Source organism: Carex rostrata, chromosome 33 (assembly GCF_964058835.1).
Source record: "Carex rostrata chromosome 33, lpCarRost1.2, whole genome shotgun sequence".
NCBI classification, from domain to species: domain Eukaryota; kingdom Viridiplantae; phylum Streptophyta; class Magnoliopsida; order Poales; family Cyperaceae; genus Carex; species Carex rostrata.
This window is the reverse complement of record NC_135950.1, coordinates 2,041,070-2,062,220: the sequence shown is the minus strand read 5'-3', so window position 1 is coordinate 2,062,220 and position 21,151 is coordinate 2,041,070. Positions and strand designations below refer to the sequence as shown.

Below are 21,151 nucleotides of genomic sequence, written 5' to 3'. Positions count from 1 at the left end.
ACCATACAGTTCATAAGATAGCTCTCATTAACAATTCTACAAGTAATATATCCTTTAAGGAGATAGAAGCATCAAGTAACCACAAATCATCTAGAGAATTACAATCAAAGGTGAATGAATTGTATGTTGCAATCCAATTTCATATCAATCGTACGTAAGAACAATGTATAAATAAATGATCAGTACTCTCATGTTGGTCACAAAATGCACAAGTAAGATTCCCTGGCCAACCTTTTTTTGCCAAGTTAGCTTAGTTAGAATTTTATCTCGTCGGACGAGTTAAAGAAATATTTTGATTTTTAAAAGAATGTGAGATTTCCAAATAGTATTATATTCAGAATTTGGAATACCACCATACTCTAACTATTTATAAAAAGAATGAACAGTGAAATTATTTTGTTTTATAATTAAGTGAAAAGAAAAAACAGTGAGAAATGCCTCAGCAATTTCTGCTGTTTATGTGAAATGCCTCAGAAAAATAGTATATGTGAAAGACTTTCAGTTTTCTTCTGTTTATCTAATCAGCGAACGGCGATATCAACATGGAAAACTGGAAGAGAAGTTTCTGTTTTGGTCCTTAAAAAAGTCTAATATATATTTCTACCGTTTTTGTTTGAATTTTATTAGGGGGAATGCCTCTAATAATATGCTAAGCCTCAATTTTTTTTTTTTTTTTACAAACTCTTTCTTACTGCATCTCTAATTCTCTATCATTCATCTCAGAGAAGAAAAAGACAAAATTTTTTGTGAGACACCTCTATCATTCATCTCACAGAAGTAAAAAAAATGAACCACTTGTACTAAAAAACCGATAAAATATAAGACCGACATTTTTCTTAAACAAACTACAAATATTTTATGCTTTTAATAAAGGATAAAATGGATATTTTATAATTTAAATTGAGTTTTAATATAAAAAACAATATAATGGGTAAATTTGTCAGTGTTTGAAGTTTAGAGGAGGGAATACATAATTTCAGAATTTAGAGGAGGAAATTCGTAATTTTGATGTTTTTGAGGAATATACGTGAAATTCCCCTAGAAATTGAAAGTTAATTTTAGGAGTGGAGAGATTTAGAAATTAAGATTGGTTTAATTTTATTTAGTGCCATGAAGCTGTTTTTAATTGTTAATGAATTGCTGTGATGGAGATGGTCTAAATGGTCATGTCACGAAATCTTCTTCCATTCAATAACGGGCTTAAGACTAATTCTGTTAAACCCGCCACACCAGTCATCATACGGAGCAATGGATAATATGTGAATGTGATATTAAGAAGGCGACGAAGAACTTGTTGGTTTCCTAGCTATTTCCTTTTCTTTGAATTGTCAATGTAAAAAAAGGATGACTACCTGTATGAAGCTCCTCCGTCTTAGTTGATTTTTCTACAATTCATTCCCACCACTTGCAGAGAGAAAGCAGAGAGGTCTTAGCATACACATACAGGGAAGTGTTTTCTGTATTCACAACAGAGAGAAAGCAGAGCAAGCAGAGCTGCAGTGGGACTACGGATAGAGAGGTACGGCTTTATATATAAACCTCATCTTTACAGTTTTGTTCTGCTAATGAATTTCCCCGGACATTATTATTTTCAGGGTATATTTGTCATGAAATTAGTTCTTCCAACATATTAATTACCATAACAAAGCATATGTAAGATGCTTTCTTTCTCTTTTTGAAAGAATACAATTACATACCCATGCATCAACCAAACAGCAATGAAAGAAACAAAAGGAAAATATTATCTACAACACCGTTGACTGTCCCTCAACGGTCCACTCAAGCCTTATTTTCCAGTACCAAAGCCGGTACTAGTGACCACAAAATAGTCAGCTTTAACATCAAAAAACACTAAACCGAACCGGTGCAAACAACTAACTAGTTTATTGCAATTCGGACCCCCATAAACCTCAAAATTAGAACGGAGCCTTCCAAATTTATTTTGGTATATGTGACATGTAATGTCATAATTAGATGCCCTAGTTCCGAGTAAGTTTGTTATGTTTCAGGCTGTTAAAACTTTGATGTGAGTCAAATATCATGATGACCTCTCTTGATTTTAATCTGAGCTAACTTGGGATGGTATGGTTTGGAAAATCCGTCGAGTAGGACCTGTATCGACCGGATCCGAGCATTTTTTCCCTCAAAAATTGGTTGAATCATGTTGACTCGGCCGAGTTAATGGATTTATGGTTCAAGGTAGTCCGATTCTTTCAGTTCTGAGCTGATTTCTTTCGAACTTTGACCGATTCTGCGTATTTAACTGTTTTTCATATCTGAAACGATTATGTTTTGTAAATAGAATGAAAGAGAGGAGAAAAGAAAGGTCTGACGGTGAGACGAGTAATTGCAATTCAAAGAAAATGAGCTGATTTGTTAGGGTCTTTCCTTATTCAATACATATTTTTCGATTAAATTTTTAATTTAATTAGCTCAGACTAATTGGCTAGAACAGTCCTACTCTTTGCAATGTTGTACCAAAAATATTTCAATCCCGTGTCAATCGACTTTATGATTATATACAACACGAAAGTTACACAAGCAAAATAATTTAGTATCAACGAAATATTTTTTATTATTTTCTTATCCTCGTTTACATTAGATCTATTTCAATGATTCAAAGATTTAATTTGTGCTCTACATTTTTTTTATAATATATCATCCATAAAAATAATTTATGTTTTATATTAATCTTTTGTCTTAACATAATTGTTGGAGAAATTATTTTTTTACAATTTATTTTTCCTATTTTTAAATACAAAACAAGATTTTTTAATAAAAAATCCGAGTTTCCGATCCGATTCAATGGATTCCTACCAATTCACCCGATTTTGATTTTGTGGTCAACTTACCGATTCTAATTCTGATTTTCATAGCCATGATGGTGAGAAAATAGAATAATCAGTATAACAAAATAGAAATAGAGATAAAAAAGGAAGTGAAACAATCTTTGTTATCTCAATTACATGTACAATCCTCTGGCTTATATAGAGAATGATTACAGCAAAATCTTTCCTTCTAAGCTAACTAACAGAATGTTGTTTTGCTAACTAATCCTGTAACTGAATCTACAATTCTCTTTGAGTCTCTGATTGTGTTTTGACTTCCAGTAGAGTCTAGAATGGACATCTCCATTGTAATCCTATTAATCAGAAATTCAGAACCAATTTGCTCAATACAGAATGAAGACGTAACAGCCACATTCTTTTATAACAAAACTTCAAATGGAGACTAAAGAAACCTGAATGATTTATACCCCGACTCATCCAAGGATGCTAGAGAAAAGCATTACACGAATTTTCTTCTTCCTCTTTGTTTTTCATTTTAATGTTTCAGTTCAGTTTCTTTGGTTCACTACGATGTGAATTGATGTAAAAAATGACATGCAAAGTTGCAAACAGCCTAAGATTCCAACCCAAACCCAACTGGTACAAATCTCAATGAACTTTTACTGATCTGAAATGAATCTAATCCTGATTTATATTCTACTATTTCTTTTGTAACCGTCTTTTTTGCAATGAGAAATTGAACAATTAATTTGGTGCAAATTGCAGTTACTTGGCAGTTTGCAACTCGGAAAGCACAAATTCTACAACATAGTTTCATATGGCTTCAAAAGGGCTTTGCCATGGGAACTCCCAAGAAGAAGGGAATTATGTCCAAGATACACCGAATGCACCACAAGCTGTTTTTGGCTGTTACCAGACAATACCACCAACTTTTTCGAATTACAACATAAACCAGAATGTCACACCAGAATGCCAAGAGGTTTGTGATCTCACGTCCAATGCAGTAATCAACTACATAGGCCAAATTCTGTTAGAAGAAGATATAAATGATGATATAAACCTATATCAAGAAGAGGCAGCTATTCGAGAAACTGAGAAATCGTTCTATGATCTCCTTGGAAAAGAGTACACTCTTTCACCTACCTTGATCAAATTCCATCCACCTCAAAATGATAACACTACAAGTATTGGTTCCAGTAATACTATTAAAAGTGTTTCAGAAAATGATGTGCCAACACACAGTAATTTGAGACCCCTCTTGACCAGTGATGAAAGTATATCTTCTTTATTTATGGAGAACTTTCCAGCCACGCAAGTCCAAAAGGGTGCTGAAGAAGCAAGGAAGTTTCTTCCAGCAGTTGAAAAGTTGTTTGTTGGTTTAGAGCCAAATACAATTGACTTTCATGAAGAACTCCAAACAAACTACGTCAGCGAGAACAAATATGCATGTTACGAGACCTATACAAAATGGAGTACTCTTAATGGTAGAGAATCAGATCTTTCAGAGGGCCGAGCTTGCAAGCACCAAGCAGTTTCCTCAAATGAACCGGCGAGAAATGAGAACTTGGATCAATTTCTCCTTTCCCACGGTAGTGAATATGAGAAAGAGGTAATCTCCATACGTGAAATTGTGAAACAAGAAATGAAAAATGAGTCACTGGAGCGTCAGGTGGACATAAGAACTAAGAAGGCATTAGGAAAGGAGGAAATTGGAGATGGCATGGTGAATCTTTGTTCTCTCCTAATGCACTGTTCTGAAGCAGTTTCTGCTGATGATTACAACAAGGCCTCTGAACTCATCAAGCAAATAAGGAAACACGCATCCCCTAGGGGAGACTGCGACCAACGTTTGGCATATTATGTGGTGAATGCACTCGAGGCACGCTTAGTTGGTACGGGAAGTGACATCTACCATGAACTATTGTCAAGTCAAGGAAATGTGACCGAGTTTTTGAAGGCATTCCGAGTTTATCATGCAATTTGCCCATTTTTTAGGGCATCATATTACTTTTCTAACCAAACAATCCTTAACGTCTCAAAAAATGCCACAAAGGTTCACATAATTGACTTCGGAATCCACATGGGATTCTTATGGGCATCTTTGTTTGAACGTCTCTTGAGCTTAGGAAGTACGCCGCCTAAAATCCGTATAACTAGAATAGAATTTCCGGAAAAGGGATTTCGCCCAGGCAAACTAGTTGAAGAGACAGGAAGGCGGTTGTCAGAATATGCTCAGAGGTTTAATATCCGTCTCAAGTATCAAGGTATAGCATCCACATGGGAGAACATTAGAATAGAAGATCTTAAAATTGAGAAAGATGAGATTTTAGTAGTAAATTGCTTGTATCAACTTGAAAAGCTTGCTGATGAGACAATTTCCATGAGCTGCCCTCGGGATAAAGTTCTAAGCATCATAAGGGAGATCAAACCACGTGTTTTTATTCATGGGATTGTTAATGGCTCATATAGTACGCCGCTCTATACAACCCGATTTAAGGAAGTTTTGTCCAAGTTCTCTTCAGTTTTGGATATTTTTGAGTCAAATATGCCTCGAGAGAGTGAGGTGAGGCTCCATATAGAAAGAAATTTTGCGAGTCCGAACGCAATTAATGCAATAGCTTGTGAGGGTTCTGAGAGAGTGGATAGGCCTGAGACGTATAGGCAGTGGCAAGCTAGGAATCTTCGGGCCGGTTTTGTGCAGTTGCCGGTGGATTCACTGATCAAGAAAAAGATAAAGAGAACAGTGAGAGAGCTCTACCACAAGGACTTTTTTATTGAAGAAGATAACAAATGGCTTCTATTGGGATGGAAAGGAACAGTCATATTTGGGTTGTCCACATGGATCTCAAATGAGGATGAGAGCGTTCATTGCCAGACTAAATAGTACGAGCATGCATGATAAACTTAGCTATAGTTAATTTGTGAATGGTTTTGATGTATCATTTTAAGCATTTTATTTCTTTTTCACTAATAATTTGAAAAATGGAGCTTGTATAAGTCTACACGAATTGTTCCAAAGTTTCTGGATTGGTGTACTTTTTTTTATTGATATCCATATTTTATTTAGTGTTTTTTATTTTTTTGTAAGTCTACACGAAATGTTCCAAAATTTCAAAGATATTAGGAACAATATTTCAAAAGAGCTTCATAATTAAAATAGCACAAATTTATCTGTGTGACGTGCTCATCAGCAACTAGATGAAATGTACGTAGCGAGACTCTGGATTCCCAATCCATGTGACTGATGCATTTCTCTTATGGCCTTCACCGGTATTCAAAGGTCTAATCCTAATTATAACCTGTACATGATCTTCGTTCTTATCAGAATTAAACTGCGAATAAAATTGTTGGAAATTGATGAGCTATATATGTAAGAAAGGTGTAATTGAGGAGTTGTTGGGATGTGTACATGATATGATTGTAAATGGTTGTTAGGAAGATTTTTGTTAAAACTTAATTTAAAACAGTTTTGTTGGGTTCTTAAACAATCTACCTAAAAAACAGGTTATTCAATTTATCATTTTCCACAAACTTTTTTAGTATTTGAATTCGAAAAAGGTAAAAATAAATCAACCCAAAATAATTTAATAGAAGAGTGTGAGAGTAGTGCCGTGTGTCAGTTATATACCGTGACTCGCGTGTTCCGTGCCGTGATTATTTTAGAAAATTTGGCACGGCATGTAAAATATTTAGTCATGGCACGACACGACACGTGTTCCTGCGAGTTACATGTAATTAGAACTATTAGATCTTCATCAAATGGTGAATCTTGAATAAAGTAGCTTAAATTATAATTAAATAGTTACGTGAGTCACGTTTAGGCACGACATGACTCATGTGGTATGACCATTTGCGTGCAATAACCACCCTTTGACATTTCAATTACGGTATGACACGTGAAAAAATAACTTAATCATGACACAGCACGAGATCAAAATCATAGCATGTTAATCACGATACGGCACGGCATAGCACGTTTTTTACACTCTAGTAGGCAGCTAGATTAAACACAACAAACAAACTAATAAATGCACAGCAATTATAAGACTACACCGTCTATACAGCTGTGTGCTTCATGAACGCATGTCCAAGAGTACACAGGTCTAGGTTAAAAGATATTGTAGCGCCCTAGCTGTAGCATGTAAGTCTAAGCCCTTAATTTAGGAAATAAAAGACGGGTAGGGACACGCCATCTGGCGTGTCAGATACGTATCGTACGCGTGTCGGAGGCGTGTCGGTGTCGGATACGTGTCGGATACGGGTACGATAGCTTCCTAAGAGTGTCAGGGTAACATAGCATTCATACAATCTAAAAAATGAAAAGTTGTGGATTTGGAATTGTAGAAACCCTAGTTTGAAGCCATAGTTGCGCCTAGTTTGAAGTTTATGCAAACTGTACTGCAAGCATCTATCTAGTGTGAAAGGAATTGAATTCATATCCTTTGTATTAACTCAAAAAGGAATCTTTTGAATTAATGTATATGAATTGTCCGACTTACTTTAAGATTTGTACAAACTAAATCTACATTAATATTAAAAGAGTCGGATTGATTACATTTAAAATTAGACAGCCGAGTTGCATTCATTCAAAATATGCTTCTTTTTTTTTTTTTTTTTAATTAATATATAGATGATGCAGACTCGAAGGAATTGTATATAGTCCATATCCTATGAGGTAATAAAATATATTTTTTTTAGATCCAAACCGTCTGATCAAAATTTGGGTTAACTGAATATATTCGAGGTAAAATGTATGGAGCCTCTTTAATATTTGTGTGGATTCTGATCGGATGGTTTGGATTTAAATAGAAATAGTATGCTACCTTAGGTGATATATATGTATTCAAGAAATTGAGGGTGGTATGATGAGCACAAGATCAAATTTGATTTGATTTTCGATCGAAATTGTCCGATTCACGTTAAGATTCATGCTGATTAAGTTTGCATGAATCTTAACACGGATCAGATAGTTACGATTGAACATCAAACCGAATTTGAGCTAGGCCTATCGGGATGCCCTCCACTCATAGAATTTTTTTAATAAACCATAATTAAAAAAAAATTATGAAACCAACATAATTATTTTTTTTCAAAAAAAAAAAAAAATGAAATGCCATTTCAGTCGTGATTTTTTTTTCGGGACCGAAATGGCAATTCGGTCCGAGATATTTTCACAATTTTTCAATGTCTTTTAATCTAAAATTTGTGAAAACGACTCACACTAAATTGTCATTTCGGTCTCAAAAAAAATAGGACCGAAATGACATTCTTATAATTTTTGTAAAACACAAAACAATCAAGTTGGTTTGGTAAAATATATATTTTTATTTATTTATTGTTTCTAAAAAAAAATCCCACTCTTATGGGTAGAGCTTCGATTTTGAATTAATTGAGAAGTCAAAATAATCAGCCAAGCGGCAATTATACAAAGACACGTGCTAGCTTGAGAAAAGAGTCCGTAAAAATTAATAATTACACGTTAGTTGAATTCTACGATTCCATCTTAAGAAGAAGTGCTGAAAATAAATAATTAATTAGAGATCAATTACATTTTAATGTCCCTTTAAATTCCGTAGCATAAAAATAGATACCATATAGAAAATTAAAATCATATAAAAAAATCAATAAATTTTAGTTTCTTCTCTCTCAAAATTCAGCAAACTTCAATATATATGCTAAAAAATTTCACACTAGGGCAAGTTCGGGCATACGACATATTCTTCTATTCTATATTATATAAGTTATGTTTTATTTGATATTTCTCATAAGTGTTTTACTATTTTAAAAAAATACTCTTTTTTTTATTTGAATGTGGTTAGAGGCTTATGATGATGTTTTGCTATTTTATTTGTAAAAATCTTTTAATTTTTAAACAATACTAAAACTTATATCGATTTCACTCTAATACTAATAATCATATGAAATTTAAAAATAATGTGACATAATTAAGTTTCTGTGCATCTTTTTATTGTTACAGACATGTAAATTGCAAAATAAAAAAAGTTATATTGTTATAATTGATGTATTTTTTTTCCAATTTTTAGATATGCGAAATCTCAAATTATTCAGTTGGTATTATGGAGATAATGTATTTAATAGGGTAAAGAAGTTTATTTTTATTTTTTATTATGTACATTCTAAGATAAAAGTAAATAAGATTGTCTGTATTTATTATTATTATAGTCTAGAATCACATGATCTTTCTTAAAATAGCACACACACAAACAATTTTTATCTTTGTAACGTCCAAAGATAAAAAAAAAAATGAATTTTTAAATTAATATATTTTATATCTCCACAACATATGCATTTATAAAATAATTTAATAGATGAAACAGTAGGAGAGTTCACAGTCAAACTCAGAGAAAAAAGAATGCACCACAAACAAAACAAGATAGTGGTGTGACTGCTTAAATGTTAATACACAGAGAAAATAATTACTTGGGTTACCAATTCTGTTTTAACCTGAACTTTTCAACAAGATTTAATTAGCTATAAACTAAAATTTTTGACAAATTAATTTTTTTTTATCTAATAGCTATTTGCAGATGAAAATTTAAATCTAAACAGTCTCACTTACCAGCGGACCCCACCCATTATTGCTTCTCTCACAGTCTCACTTACCAGCGGACCCCACCCATTATTGCTTCTCTCACAGTCTCACTTACCAGCGGACCCCACCCATTATTGCTTCTCTCACAGTCTCACTTACCAGCGGACCCCACTGAAGTCGAATTGAATTTGGTGGTTCAAATCCGCGCACTTACTAGTTACCAAGGAGAAAGAAGATGTCGGAAGGATTGAGAGAAACTTACCAATTATTGTGAGTGAATATGACTAGAATGCATAGTTGACAATTATTAAGTAAAATCAAAATATTAATTTTATGGCAAACTGACGGCAATATTCATCAAAATTTCAAACTAAATATATTGCATGACAAATTGTATATCAAATTCAAACAGACTTGAAATGCATTTGATTATCAATTAAATTAAATGTGACAAAATCAAATTGTTAAGTTTTTAAATTGCTTGATGGATGATGAAAAAACAATTTTATATAAATTGGACATGATACAAGCAATAATTCTATTTTTTTTTCTAAGACTGGGCAAGTTTTAGATCATTCTAAGTGATATTTTATATGAATAGGATAATTCTAGTATACATCCAATTTAGTTGTTCATTTATAAATATTATTCAAATATAAAAAAAAATTATGAGGATAAATATTTTTCTTTGTAATCATGTAATAAATATAAAGTGAAAGACAAATATTTTTCTTTTTCTATTTAAAATTCGGCCAATCCAAAATTTTACATTTTAATAAAGGAAAATGCTAATATGCTATGAGTAGCATAGAGGACCTCCGTACAATGACTCAATATTTGAATTTTTAAAATCTTAACGGTCGATCTGAACCGTTCAACATGATCTCCATATGAATATGTACTTGCTTACCAAATTTTATATATTTTTTTAAATTTTTACTATTTTTTTAGATAGGTAGAAAATCACTTGATCTGAAAATTATACACCATTCAGATCAAGTGATTTTCTACAGATCAAGTGATTTTCTACATATTTCAAATATTGAGCCATTGCACGGAGGCCCTCTATAAACATATGCAAGTAATCAAACTTTCAGGCCAAAATTTGGAGGAGGCTGACATGTAGGTCCGTCCAAGCGTTGAGCAGGACTGGCCTTGGCCTAGGGTACCCAGGGCGATGGCTCCGGAAAGCCAGCCCCAAAACAGGGGCGGATCTACTGTAGCACAGGGGGGATCAGCCGCCCCTCCCTGGATTTCGAGTTTTAGTGGTGATTTATTGGTACCGGTCGACTCTGCCCCTCCTTGGAAATTTTTTTGCCCCCCTTTGAGTGTTTAAGTTGTAATTCGGGTTAAATTTAGTGTTAAAATCAAAATAATTTTTTTGAATTATGATTGGTAATATTAATTATAAGTTATAGAATCAAAAATTATAAGTCAAGGTGTTGAAAAAATAAGTCAAAACATTATTTTTTTATCGAGTACTCAATTAGTTAATGGGTTTAAATCCGATAAGCTATTTAAATCCGATTCGATATTTTTTTGCCCCTTCCTGACGAAAATTCTGAGTCCGCCCGTGCGCCAAAAGAAACTTTCTAGCTTCTCCCCGCCTCCTTTGTGAAACGAGGAAAAAAAAAAAAAAAAAAAAAAAAAACCTAACTCCCGCCTCGTGAAAGTGAAACGAGAAAAAAAAAAAATTAAACTTTAGCTTTGTCAGCAAATATCAAATTTCTTTTGTTTCTACAGCGAACATCAAACTTTTGCCAATTTTGTTTCTACAGCAAATATCAAGGTAACTCAAAAAACCTAACTTAGCATAGCTTTTGACACTTTTTTATTATCAAATTTTTTTTGTACAGTGAATATAAAAAAATGGCAAAAAAATGTAACTTAGCGTTTGCCATTTTTTTTTTTTTAAATTTCTATGGCGGATATCAAAATTTAGGTAAGTCATAGTTCGATCCAAGTTAGCACAGCAGCAACGACTCAGCAACACAGCAACTTTGTCTCATTACCTAGGTTCAATCCTTTTATTATTTTGTTTATCAAGAAGCAAAAAGCATGATGTGAGTATATTAATTATTGACTCATTATATATGTTTTATTTTGAGGGGTATTGATTTTATGTCCCTCTATTTTGTATGATCTATTGATATATTAATAAAAAATTGTGTATATTAAGAGCTCAAATTTTTGTTTCGTCTCGGACCCCAGAATTTTCAGAACCGGCCCTGACATTGAGATTTGTTCAAGTAAATGTAAAATGTTGAGATCCTTATCGGACGGTGAAGACAGGAAAACTGAGTAGCTATTAAGAATATCTAGTATTAAAAAAAGGAAATCTATATATAATTTATTGAATGTTAAAACTCTAATTGATAATACCTAGTAGCTGTACTCTGTATTTGATATTCAAGTTGTATATACTTGTATATATATCGTGTTGTAATATATAGTGCAATTGAACTTGTTAATTACGATATTAATTGGTTATTACCTTTTCTTTTCTTTTTTGCACAGTGCACAAAAAGGCAAATATACCCTTCTTAATATATAAAAAAAAATATATCTTGCAAACATAGATCATCTCTAAAATGTAAAACCCTACCATGATAGCTCTCATATGCGCTAGGAACAAAACAAACTAGATATATATATCTGGTGGTCCAATTCATGAAGAAACTTCAAATTTACATTGACGTTGTATAGGATTTTAAAAGAAAAGGACCTAAAGTGTTACTTTAGATTTTTTTTTTTAAAAATGTATTTTTGAGGGGGCTGTGCTATTTATTTTTTCATAAAATAATTAAAATTTACCCTCAAGTTTAAGTAGATGATGTCTTACTGTATATCTATTTAGGCGCTGGCTAAAATAAAATTTGAGAGATATAATATTTTTTCATTCATAAAAAGAGTATTTTAATTATTCTAGTTCACATATATATAAAGATTAATGAATGAGCATATTACACAGCTTGCATTGTGGACCTATGTATTCATTTTTTAAGTTCAAACAATCAATACGAACTATTCAATATAATTTTCATATAAAAAATAGAGTGAGTCTATGGTACTATGCATATCACGGATTGTTACTATGCTACGGCTCTATATTCGAGTTTTCAAATTCTAACGGTCGATCTGAACCGTTCATCTTGTTCTCCATATTAATATGTGTTTGGAGACCAAATTTTACATTTTTTGAATTTTTTTTACTATTTTTTTAGATATTTAGAAAATCACTTGATCTGAAAATTCTGGACCATCCAAAAACAGTGATTTTCAATAAATCTAAAAAAAATAGTAAAAAAAATGTAAAATTTGGTCTCCAAATACATATTAATATGGAGAACAAGATGAACGGTTCGGATCGACCGTTAGGATTTGAAAACTTGAATATAAAGCCGTAACACAGTGCCAAATCGTAATATGCATAGTACCATAGACTCACTCTAAAAAATATATTTGCAAACCAAATTTTATATAATTTTTTTAATTCACTACTGCTTTTTTAGATAGGTAGAATTCACTTGATTTGAAAATTCCAGACCATCAAATAGTAATGATTTTCTAAAAGAAATAATAAAGAAATTATAAAAAAAAATATAAAATTTTCATATGAAGATTGTGTTTAATGATTTAGATTATCAAATTTCAAAAATAAAAATTCATAAACTATGTATGTGTTGAAAATTGAGACACGTAAATAAATATTTTGACAAAAGAAATTAATAACCGGATGCAATCAAAATTTCAGCCAAAAACAAAAAGAAGATAATGGTCTCCTGCGCAGATCGAAAGTAAAGACACCAAATTGTCGCATCTTCGACCCCTTGAATCCCAGACACAGATCAGATTGTTGCTTGGTTGTTTCAAAATCGGACCAAATTACCCCTCTGCTTCTCCCCCACTGAATGCCACACCGCCGCCACATTCTCTATTCCAAACCTCTCACTAATACTCTCCCTTTCTATTTCACTACTCACTAATCATATTTCACCATCTCCTCTCTCTCTCTCTCTCTCTTACCCCACCTCTCCTCTCTTCCTTTTTCCAAGTGGTATAATACAATTCTCTTGCACATGCACATCAACTGTTTGTGAAAATGTCTCTCAGAGATATTCTCACTACCAGCAGCAGATTTTGACGGCTACGCTTCGTACACGTTCTCTAAACAAGGTTTCAACCTCTTCTCTGAACAATGGTAACAGCTCTGCTCTCCCCTGCCACTTCCTTTAAGCCAGTAATTTAGCACATTGATTGATTATGGTGATTTTTCACTAAGAGTATCATTCTGAGGGATACGTCTAATTTATTTGAATATTTACTAGTTTTTGAGGTAATTAGGGTTCTCATAGTTCTTAGGATTAGTGCATGTTACCTCACAACATCTAAACTTGGTTTGAAAGTTACAAGCATAATGGTGACATAATATTATAATGAATCATGAAAAGGCAATTCACTATTTGATCAAGTATTTACTTGAGCATAATATCTTTATGAGCAGGTTACAGTACCAGTTGAAATCAAAGACTCAAATATCAGTTTATTTTGCAATTGAGCTGATCAAGTTTGGTACTGGCATGTTCTGGTTACCACTGTGCATGCACATTATCTACTGCTACAGTTTTGTAAGGTTAAGTTCAATTTTAGATTTCTTTGGTTTAGTTATCCCCAGCTGGAGAAATTAGTTTATTGGGAAATAAAGAGGCTGGTATTAGATTGTTTATTCGTAAGGTATTTGTCCAATCATACCAAATCTGGATTTCTCACCTTTTTAGTACGGTATAGGAATTATATCTAAGATCCTCAACATAGCAATGACTTGTAAATTGGACAAAAGGCAAACACAAAAAGTCCAAAGTAACTACTAAAATCTGGTTCATAAAATCGAAGTTTGTCTGATGCAGACCACTACTAGCTGAATAATTACTGGTATAAGAGGATTGAATTCGAACATTAATTAAGTAAATAGGGAGTCCTCTATTTAGCCTTTTGCTACATTTATTATGATACTATGATTTATTATTTATCAAGTTTTGAGACCCATGTTGCTTGATTCCTTAGATGACCTGCTCAATGACCAAATCCCTAATTAGAAAAATTGACCAAACAGCCCTTTGGGAAGAGCCCAAATTGACCTTCACTGCCCACCATAAAGCACATCTAGTCCAAATAAGAAAATATAACGAATGAGTATGACATTGTATAACACAAAAAGGCATCTGTTAGTACCCAGCAGTACATGAGTACCAGCATGGTAGCTGATCTAAATTGAAATGGTACCAACCTGGAAAACTTTATCTATTTGTGTTTGATTATTTGCATTGTGGATCACTATTAAGCAAAGGTGGGCATCACGTACTGGACTGATGCCTAACTAGTACTGTTCTGTTACCTACAGCCTTTGTCATGTTATGCAAAATTTGTTAACAATTATTTCATTTATTTTACTCAGGGAATGTATTGATTAATTTGTAGGACACCATATAGTTGAACAGGGGGGCAACCCATTTTTAGAGGCTACCAACAGCCTCTAGTGAACCATCTCCAAGGGGCAGTCGTGACCATTTTCAATACACGGCCATGGGGATCCGCCAATTGGAACTGGCTGTAAAAGATCGTTGTCGGTCGGGCACCCTTACTATTAAAGATGCTCTTCAATTTTTTGATCGCTTGTTGGCTGCTAAGAGCCCGGCACCGTCCATCTATTCCTTTAATCATCTGTTTAAGGCCTTAATTCGTATGAAGAACTCAAACAACCATTATGCAACTGTATTTTCACTCTTTAACCGTTTGAGCCAAACTAAAGGAGTCTCACCCCCACCCAATATCATGACCTATACTATGTTGATTGACTACTGTACTCGAATGAATCGGCCTGGACTCGGGTTGATTTTCTTTGGACGATTTATTAGGGAGGGCCAGAGAGCTGATGCTTGCTTCTTCACTCCTATACTCAAGGGCCTTTGTTATGAGAATATGATTAGTGAGGCTGTTGTCATGGTGTTACATAAAATGCCTAAGTTTGGCTGCACACCTGATGTGATCTCCTACAGCACTGTAATTGATGGCCTTTGTAAAGAAGGAGCAGTTAATAAAGCATTTAGTTTGTTTGAGGTAATGATTTCAGAGGGTATTGTGCCAGATGTTGTCACATACAACTCACTGATTAATTGCCTGTGCAAGGAAGGCAAAACTGATAAGGCACAGGAACTGTTGCGCTACATGGTTTCTCAGGGAATTCAACCTAATGTTGTGACCTATACTACCCTCGTGGATGGGTTGTGCAAAAATGGGCTATTGGACAAGGCAGTGGAATTGCTCCAGTCCATGGTTTCTAAAGGGCATGATCCCAATGTTGTGACCTATACTACTATCATAGATGCACTATGTAAGGAGGGGGCAGTTGAAAAAGCCGAAGAGTTGATTTGTATTATGATTTCTAGAGGTAAGGATCCTGATGTTTTTACCTATAGTACTCTTATAGATGGGCTATGCAAGATGAACAGACTAAAAAAGGCAAAGGAGTTACTAAATGAGATGGTTTCAAAGGGAATACCGCCAGACACTGTGACATGCAATATAATTATGGATTCGCTTTGCAAGAGGGGGGAAACTGATGAGGCAGGGAAACTATTGTATCATATGATTGATAAAGGTGCCGCACCTAATCTTATCACATATAATATTGTTATAAATGGATATTCTAAGCTAGGCTGCTGGAAAGAGTCGATTAGAGTTTTCAAGGATATGATTGATCGAGGTATTTTCCCAAATGAAGTTACTTACAGATCAATGATGGATTCTTTGTGCAAACAAGGACAAAGCAAGGAAGCTCAAAAGTTGCTTGACTTAATGGTAAGGGGAGGTATAAAACCAGATGCTGTATCATATAGAATTTTACTTATCGGCTATGCAAATTATGGCAATATTGGAGATGTGATGAATATACTAGATAGAATGCATCTCAATGATGTTGTGCCAGATCTCTCAACTTACACTTCCTTGCTGAAATCATATGCTAAGAAGAGAAAAGTAGACGAGGCTATGGGCGTGTTGAACAGAATGAACCAAGAAGGGGTGAAACCCGATTTAGCTGCCTCTGCACCAATATTAGAACTGCTTTTGAAAATGGGGCGAGATGATGATGCGAGAGATCTCATGGACCAGACAATTAGTAAGCCTAATGATTGAAGTGCCGAGTTTAGTTGAAGACAGCTCATTTGAATTTAGATAATCATATGTAATTTGGCCAGTTTGTTGCTCTATTAAATGAAGTACTTCTTACTGCTTTGCTCAATATTTCTCTTATTCTGGATATTTTCTTTCTTCCTTTTTACTGTTCTTTCGTTATTTGTAATGTTTTCAAATTTGGATCTGGTTTCTAGTGTGTGTGTTTTTTTTTTCTTTTTTTTCTCTTTGTAAATTTTACTCAGCACTTTTATATATTGTAAACGCATACGGGCATGTTACACAATGCACTTACTCTCTATTATAATGAATATGCAATATAAATAATAAATAATGCTATGTTTTCTTTTGAGAAATATGTATTTTATGACAAGCTATATAAGTATTAGATGCCTGGTAGAATAGATGATCTCTCCTTTCAGAACTAATTCACTCGCCAAAAAAATTAGCAGGCAAAACGACATTAATTGCTTACCTAATAGGATATTGAAATAGCCGTTTAAAAAAAATTCATGCGATTCCAATCTATTTATTAGCTTCACATCATACATCACTTCGTGGTAACCAGCTGTGAATTCCAAATAAGACGAATATATTTTTCTTTTTATTCATACATCTACTTTGAGCAGATGATCTGAATGAATTAAATGAGGTGGCTACTCAATTCTTTTATTCCTCACATGGTTTGTGTACACAATGGATAATTTTCTTGATGGTGGATGACTTTACTAGTTTACTAGCACTTGTGGGTTATATATCGAAATGTTAAGAAAATAATGGGTATAAATGAAATTTTGTTTTTTACTTTATGTTGACTCTGCAGTGTTTGTTTTTAATTTTCTTGGTGGGTGTCTTTACTAGTTTACTACCACTTGTGTGGTAGATATCGAAATGTTAGAAAAACAATGGGTATAGATGCAATTTTGTTTTTTTTTTACTTTATGTTGACCACCGCAGCGGTTTGTATAGTTTTCTCTTCCGCTAAAATTAGGTCTCAAGTGTCGGGTGGTACAATAGAACTCTTCCGCTAAAATGTATAGTTTTCTCTTCCGCTAAAATGTATAGTTTTCACTAATCATATTTCCCCATCGCCTCCTCCATCTCTTCTTCAGACGCCTTCCTCCTCACAAATTCCTCTCTTACCCCAATTCACTGCAGATGGTATAATAGAACTCTCTTGCACGTCAAGTGTTTGTGAAAATGTCCCTCAGAGATTTTCTCACTTCCACCACCAGATTTTGACGGCTACTCTTCGTACCCGTTTTCTAAACAAGCTTTCAATCTCTTCTCTGAAATGCAAGAATGAAGAAGACATACTAGTCTCTCTTTAACCATGGTAACACCTCTGCCCTCCTCCGCCACTTCCTTTAGGCCAGTAATTTAGCACCTTGATTGATTATGGTGATTTTTTTTTCCTGTCCTCAAATTCTGGGCCCCTTGATAAATTTAGCACCTTGATTGATTACGAGGTGCTTGATAAATTGTCCCAAAGAGGCAGTACATGGATTCAATTGTTTGAACCTTTCCATTGGGAAGTAATTTAGCCTTCATTCCCCAAATGGAGAAATAACACATAAAACCAATTAATTGCAGTTGTTTACCCTATAAATTGGTAATTATGCACCTTTGTCTTGTATCTTTTTAGAAAGCTGAGTTAGAGCCTAAATTGTGGAAAATAAGAAGCAAAATCCTATGCAAAAGGCATCTTTTGCCTTGTCAACTATAAGCGAAGCTGGATTTTTTAGGAAGGAAATAGTGGTTTAGGTTATGTACCAACAACCAATTTAGTAATATTGAATACAAAAAATAAAAGAATGAGATCACACTAAGAGTACCATTCTGAGATACATCTAATTTATTTGAATATTTACTAGTTTATGAGGTAATTAGGGTTCTCATAGTTCTTAGGATTAGTGCATGTTACCTCACACATTTAAATTTGGTTTGAAGGTTACAAGCATAATGGTGACATAATGTTATAATGAATCATGAAAAGGCAATTCATTATTTGAGCAAGTATTTACTTAAGTATAATATCTTTATGAGCAGGTTACAGTACCAGTTGAAATGAAGGGCTCCAATATCAGTTAATTTTGCAATTGAACTGATCAAGTTTGGTACCGGCATGTGCTTGTCACCACTGTGCATGCGCACTATCTACTGCCACAATTTCAATTTGTAAGGTTGAAGTTTAATTTTAGATTACTTTAGGTTTAGTTATGTCCAGTAAGAGTAATTTGTGTATTAGACTGATTATTCATAATTTACGAGAGGCATCGACTCTGGTATTTGTCCAGTCATACCAAACCTGCGTGCCTCACTTTTTTTAGTATGGTATCGGAATTATTTCTAAGGTCCTCAATGTAAGTATATAACACCAACTTGTAAATTGGACAAAAAGCAAACACAACTTGTACTATTCTTGGCCATGTTTCAATTTCTAAGGTCAATTTTGAATCTCTGGTTGATTTTTTTTTTATTCTCTTCTTAAAGAATAAAGAGTAATTAGTTTGTTGGGACCATAAATTAGGCCGGCCGGTGTTCCAATGTTTATTTGTAACTATGAGAGGCATCAACTCTGATATTGGTCAAGCTGTATCGATTCTAGAGGCCTGTGCTTCTTACTTTGGTATTGTAAATTATAGATTATATCCTAAATTGTATCGATTCTGGCAGTACCTAATTGTAGCCTAATAGCATGGTAGCTGATCTGATTGAAATCGTGCTTGCCAGGTTGTAAAATCAAACAGTGTCTTCAAGAGGAGTTGTGACCATTTCCAACACACGGCCGGTCATGGGGATCCGCCAATTGGAACTGGTTGTAAAAGAATGTTGTCGGTCGGGCACCCTTACTATTAAAGATGCTCTTCAATTTTTTGATCGCTTGCTGGCTGCAAAGAACCCAACACCGTCCATCTATTCCTTTAATCAACTCTTTACAGCCTTAACTCGTATGAAGAACTCCAACAACCATTATGCAACTGTCTTTTCACTCTTTAATCGCTGGACCCAACCTAGACAGGTCTCACCCTCACCCGATGGTGTCACCTATAGTGTCTTGATCAGCTACTGTATCCGAATGAATCAGCCTAGACTAGGCTTGGTATTCTTGGGACGATTTATTAAGGGCGGGCAGAGAGCTGAACCTAACATCTTCAATCCCTTACTCAAGGGCCTCTGTTATGAGAATAGGATTAGTGAGGCTGCTGCCATGTTGTTCCATAAAATGCCTAAGCTGGGTTGCACACCTAATGTGATCTCCTACAGCACTGTTATTGATGGCCTTTGTAAAGAAGGTGCAATTAGTAAAGTATTTAGTTTGTTTGAGCGAATGCTTTCAGAGGGTATTCTGCCAGATGTAATCACATACAACTCACTAATTGACTGCCTTTGTAAAGAAGGCACAGTTAGTAAAGCATTTAGTTTGTTTGAGCAAATGCTTTTAGAGGGTATTGTGCCAACTGTAATCACATATAGCTCACTGATTAATGGCCTGTGCCAGGAAGGAGAAACTCAGAAGGCAGAAACACTGCTATCCTACATGATTTCTCGAGGACTTGAACCTAATGTTGTGACCTATACTACTCTCGTGGATGGGTTGTGCAAAAATGGGCTATTGGACAAGGCAGTGGAATTGCTTCAGTCCATGATTTCTAAAGGGCATGATCCCGATGTTGTGACCTATACTACTATCATAGATGCACTATGTAAGGAGGGGGCAGTTGAAAAAGCCGAAGAGTTGATTTGTATTATGATTTCTAGAGGTAAGGATCCTGATGTTTTTACCTATAGTACTCTTATAGATGGGCTATGCAAGATGAACAGACTAAAAAAGGGAAAGGAGTTACTAAATGAGATGGTTTCAAAGGGAATACCGCCAGACACTGTGACATGCAATATAATTATGGACTCGCTTTGCAAGAGGGGGGAAATTGACGAGGCAGAGAAACTATTGTATTATATGATTGATAAAGGTGCCGCACCTAATCTTATCACTTGTACTAGTGTTATAAATGGATATTCTAAACTAGGCTGTTGGAAAGAGTCGATTAGTGTTTTCAAGGATATGATTGATCGAGGCTTTTTGCCAGATGAGGTTACATATGGATCAATGATGGATTCTTTGTGCAAACAAGGGCAAACCAAGGAGGCTCAAAAGTTGTTTGACTTGAGTCATTTTTGGCAATGAATTGACATTTTCTGTTAATTGAATTGACATATGAGATATCTCTAGCATTTCACTATTTAACATTTCATAATTTCTTGTAATTTTTATCAAAACTAAAATGATATATGTTGAAGTTGAATGTCTTTCCAAATGAAACATTCAGTGCACATTTTGGCAATGCATGCATATTGGCTTCAACCATTACTATTTTTCCTTTCCGTTAATTATAGTTTCTTTATATCATCCAGCAAATATTTTCTTAGATTTAATGTTTCGTTCAACCTGGAGATAATTAAATGAAAAATATTAAACTATTAAATTTTGATAGAAATTAATTCCGTCCAACAAACATTAACATTCTTTAATGGTTTTGGAAAGAGAAACATTTAATTCAAGGAATAAGTCAATAAAACATTCTAGGTCATATTGGGCCGAAATAGAAAAAACCAA

At 34.1% G+C, this 21,151-nt stretch overlaps 2 protein-coding genes across 2 annotated transcripts in view; both read left to right on the top strand.

Moving 5' to 3' along the window:
* Positions 1 to 20,814, top strand: part of LOC144548286 (uncharacterized) — a 28,533-nt gene extending 7,719 nt beyond the window's left edge. The window contains exons 2-3 of the mRNA XM_078296971.1: positions 13,847 to 16,535; positions 19,276 to 20,814. Coding sequence (XP_078153097.1) covers positions 14,926 to 16,535; positions 19,276 to 20,722 — 3,057 coding nt within the window. The 5' untranslated portion in view covers positions 13,847 to 14,925 and the 3' untranslated portion in view covers positions 20,723 to 20,814. The remainder of the gene's footprint in view (positions 1 to 13,846; positions 16,536 to 19,275) is intronic.
* LOC144548527 (scarecrow-like protein 9) lies at positions 1,421 to 5,807 on the top strand. Its single transcript, XM_078297218.1, has 2 exons — positions 1,421 to 1,519; positions 3,555 to 5,807. Exon 2 carries the CDS (start codon positions 3,607 to 3,609, stop codon positions 5,671 to 5,673), a length of 2,067 nt encoding a protein of 688 aa, XP_078153344.1. The 5' UTR covers positions 1,421 to 1,519; positions 3,555 to 3,606; the 3' UTR covers positions 5,674 to 5,807.
* Positions 20,815 to 21,151: the final 337 nt, after the last annotated feature.

What these genes read in the sequence shown, in the direction of transcription:
- LOC144548527 (XM_078297218.1), top strand. Translation starts at nt 3,607, where the DNA reads ATGGCTTCAAAAGGGCTTTGCCATGGGAACTCCCAAGAAGAAGGGAAT.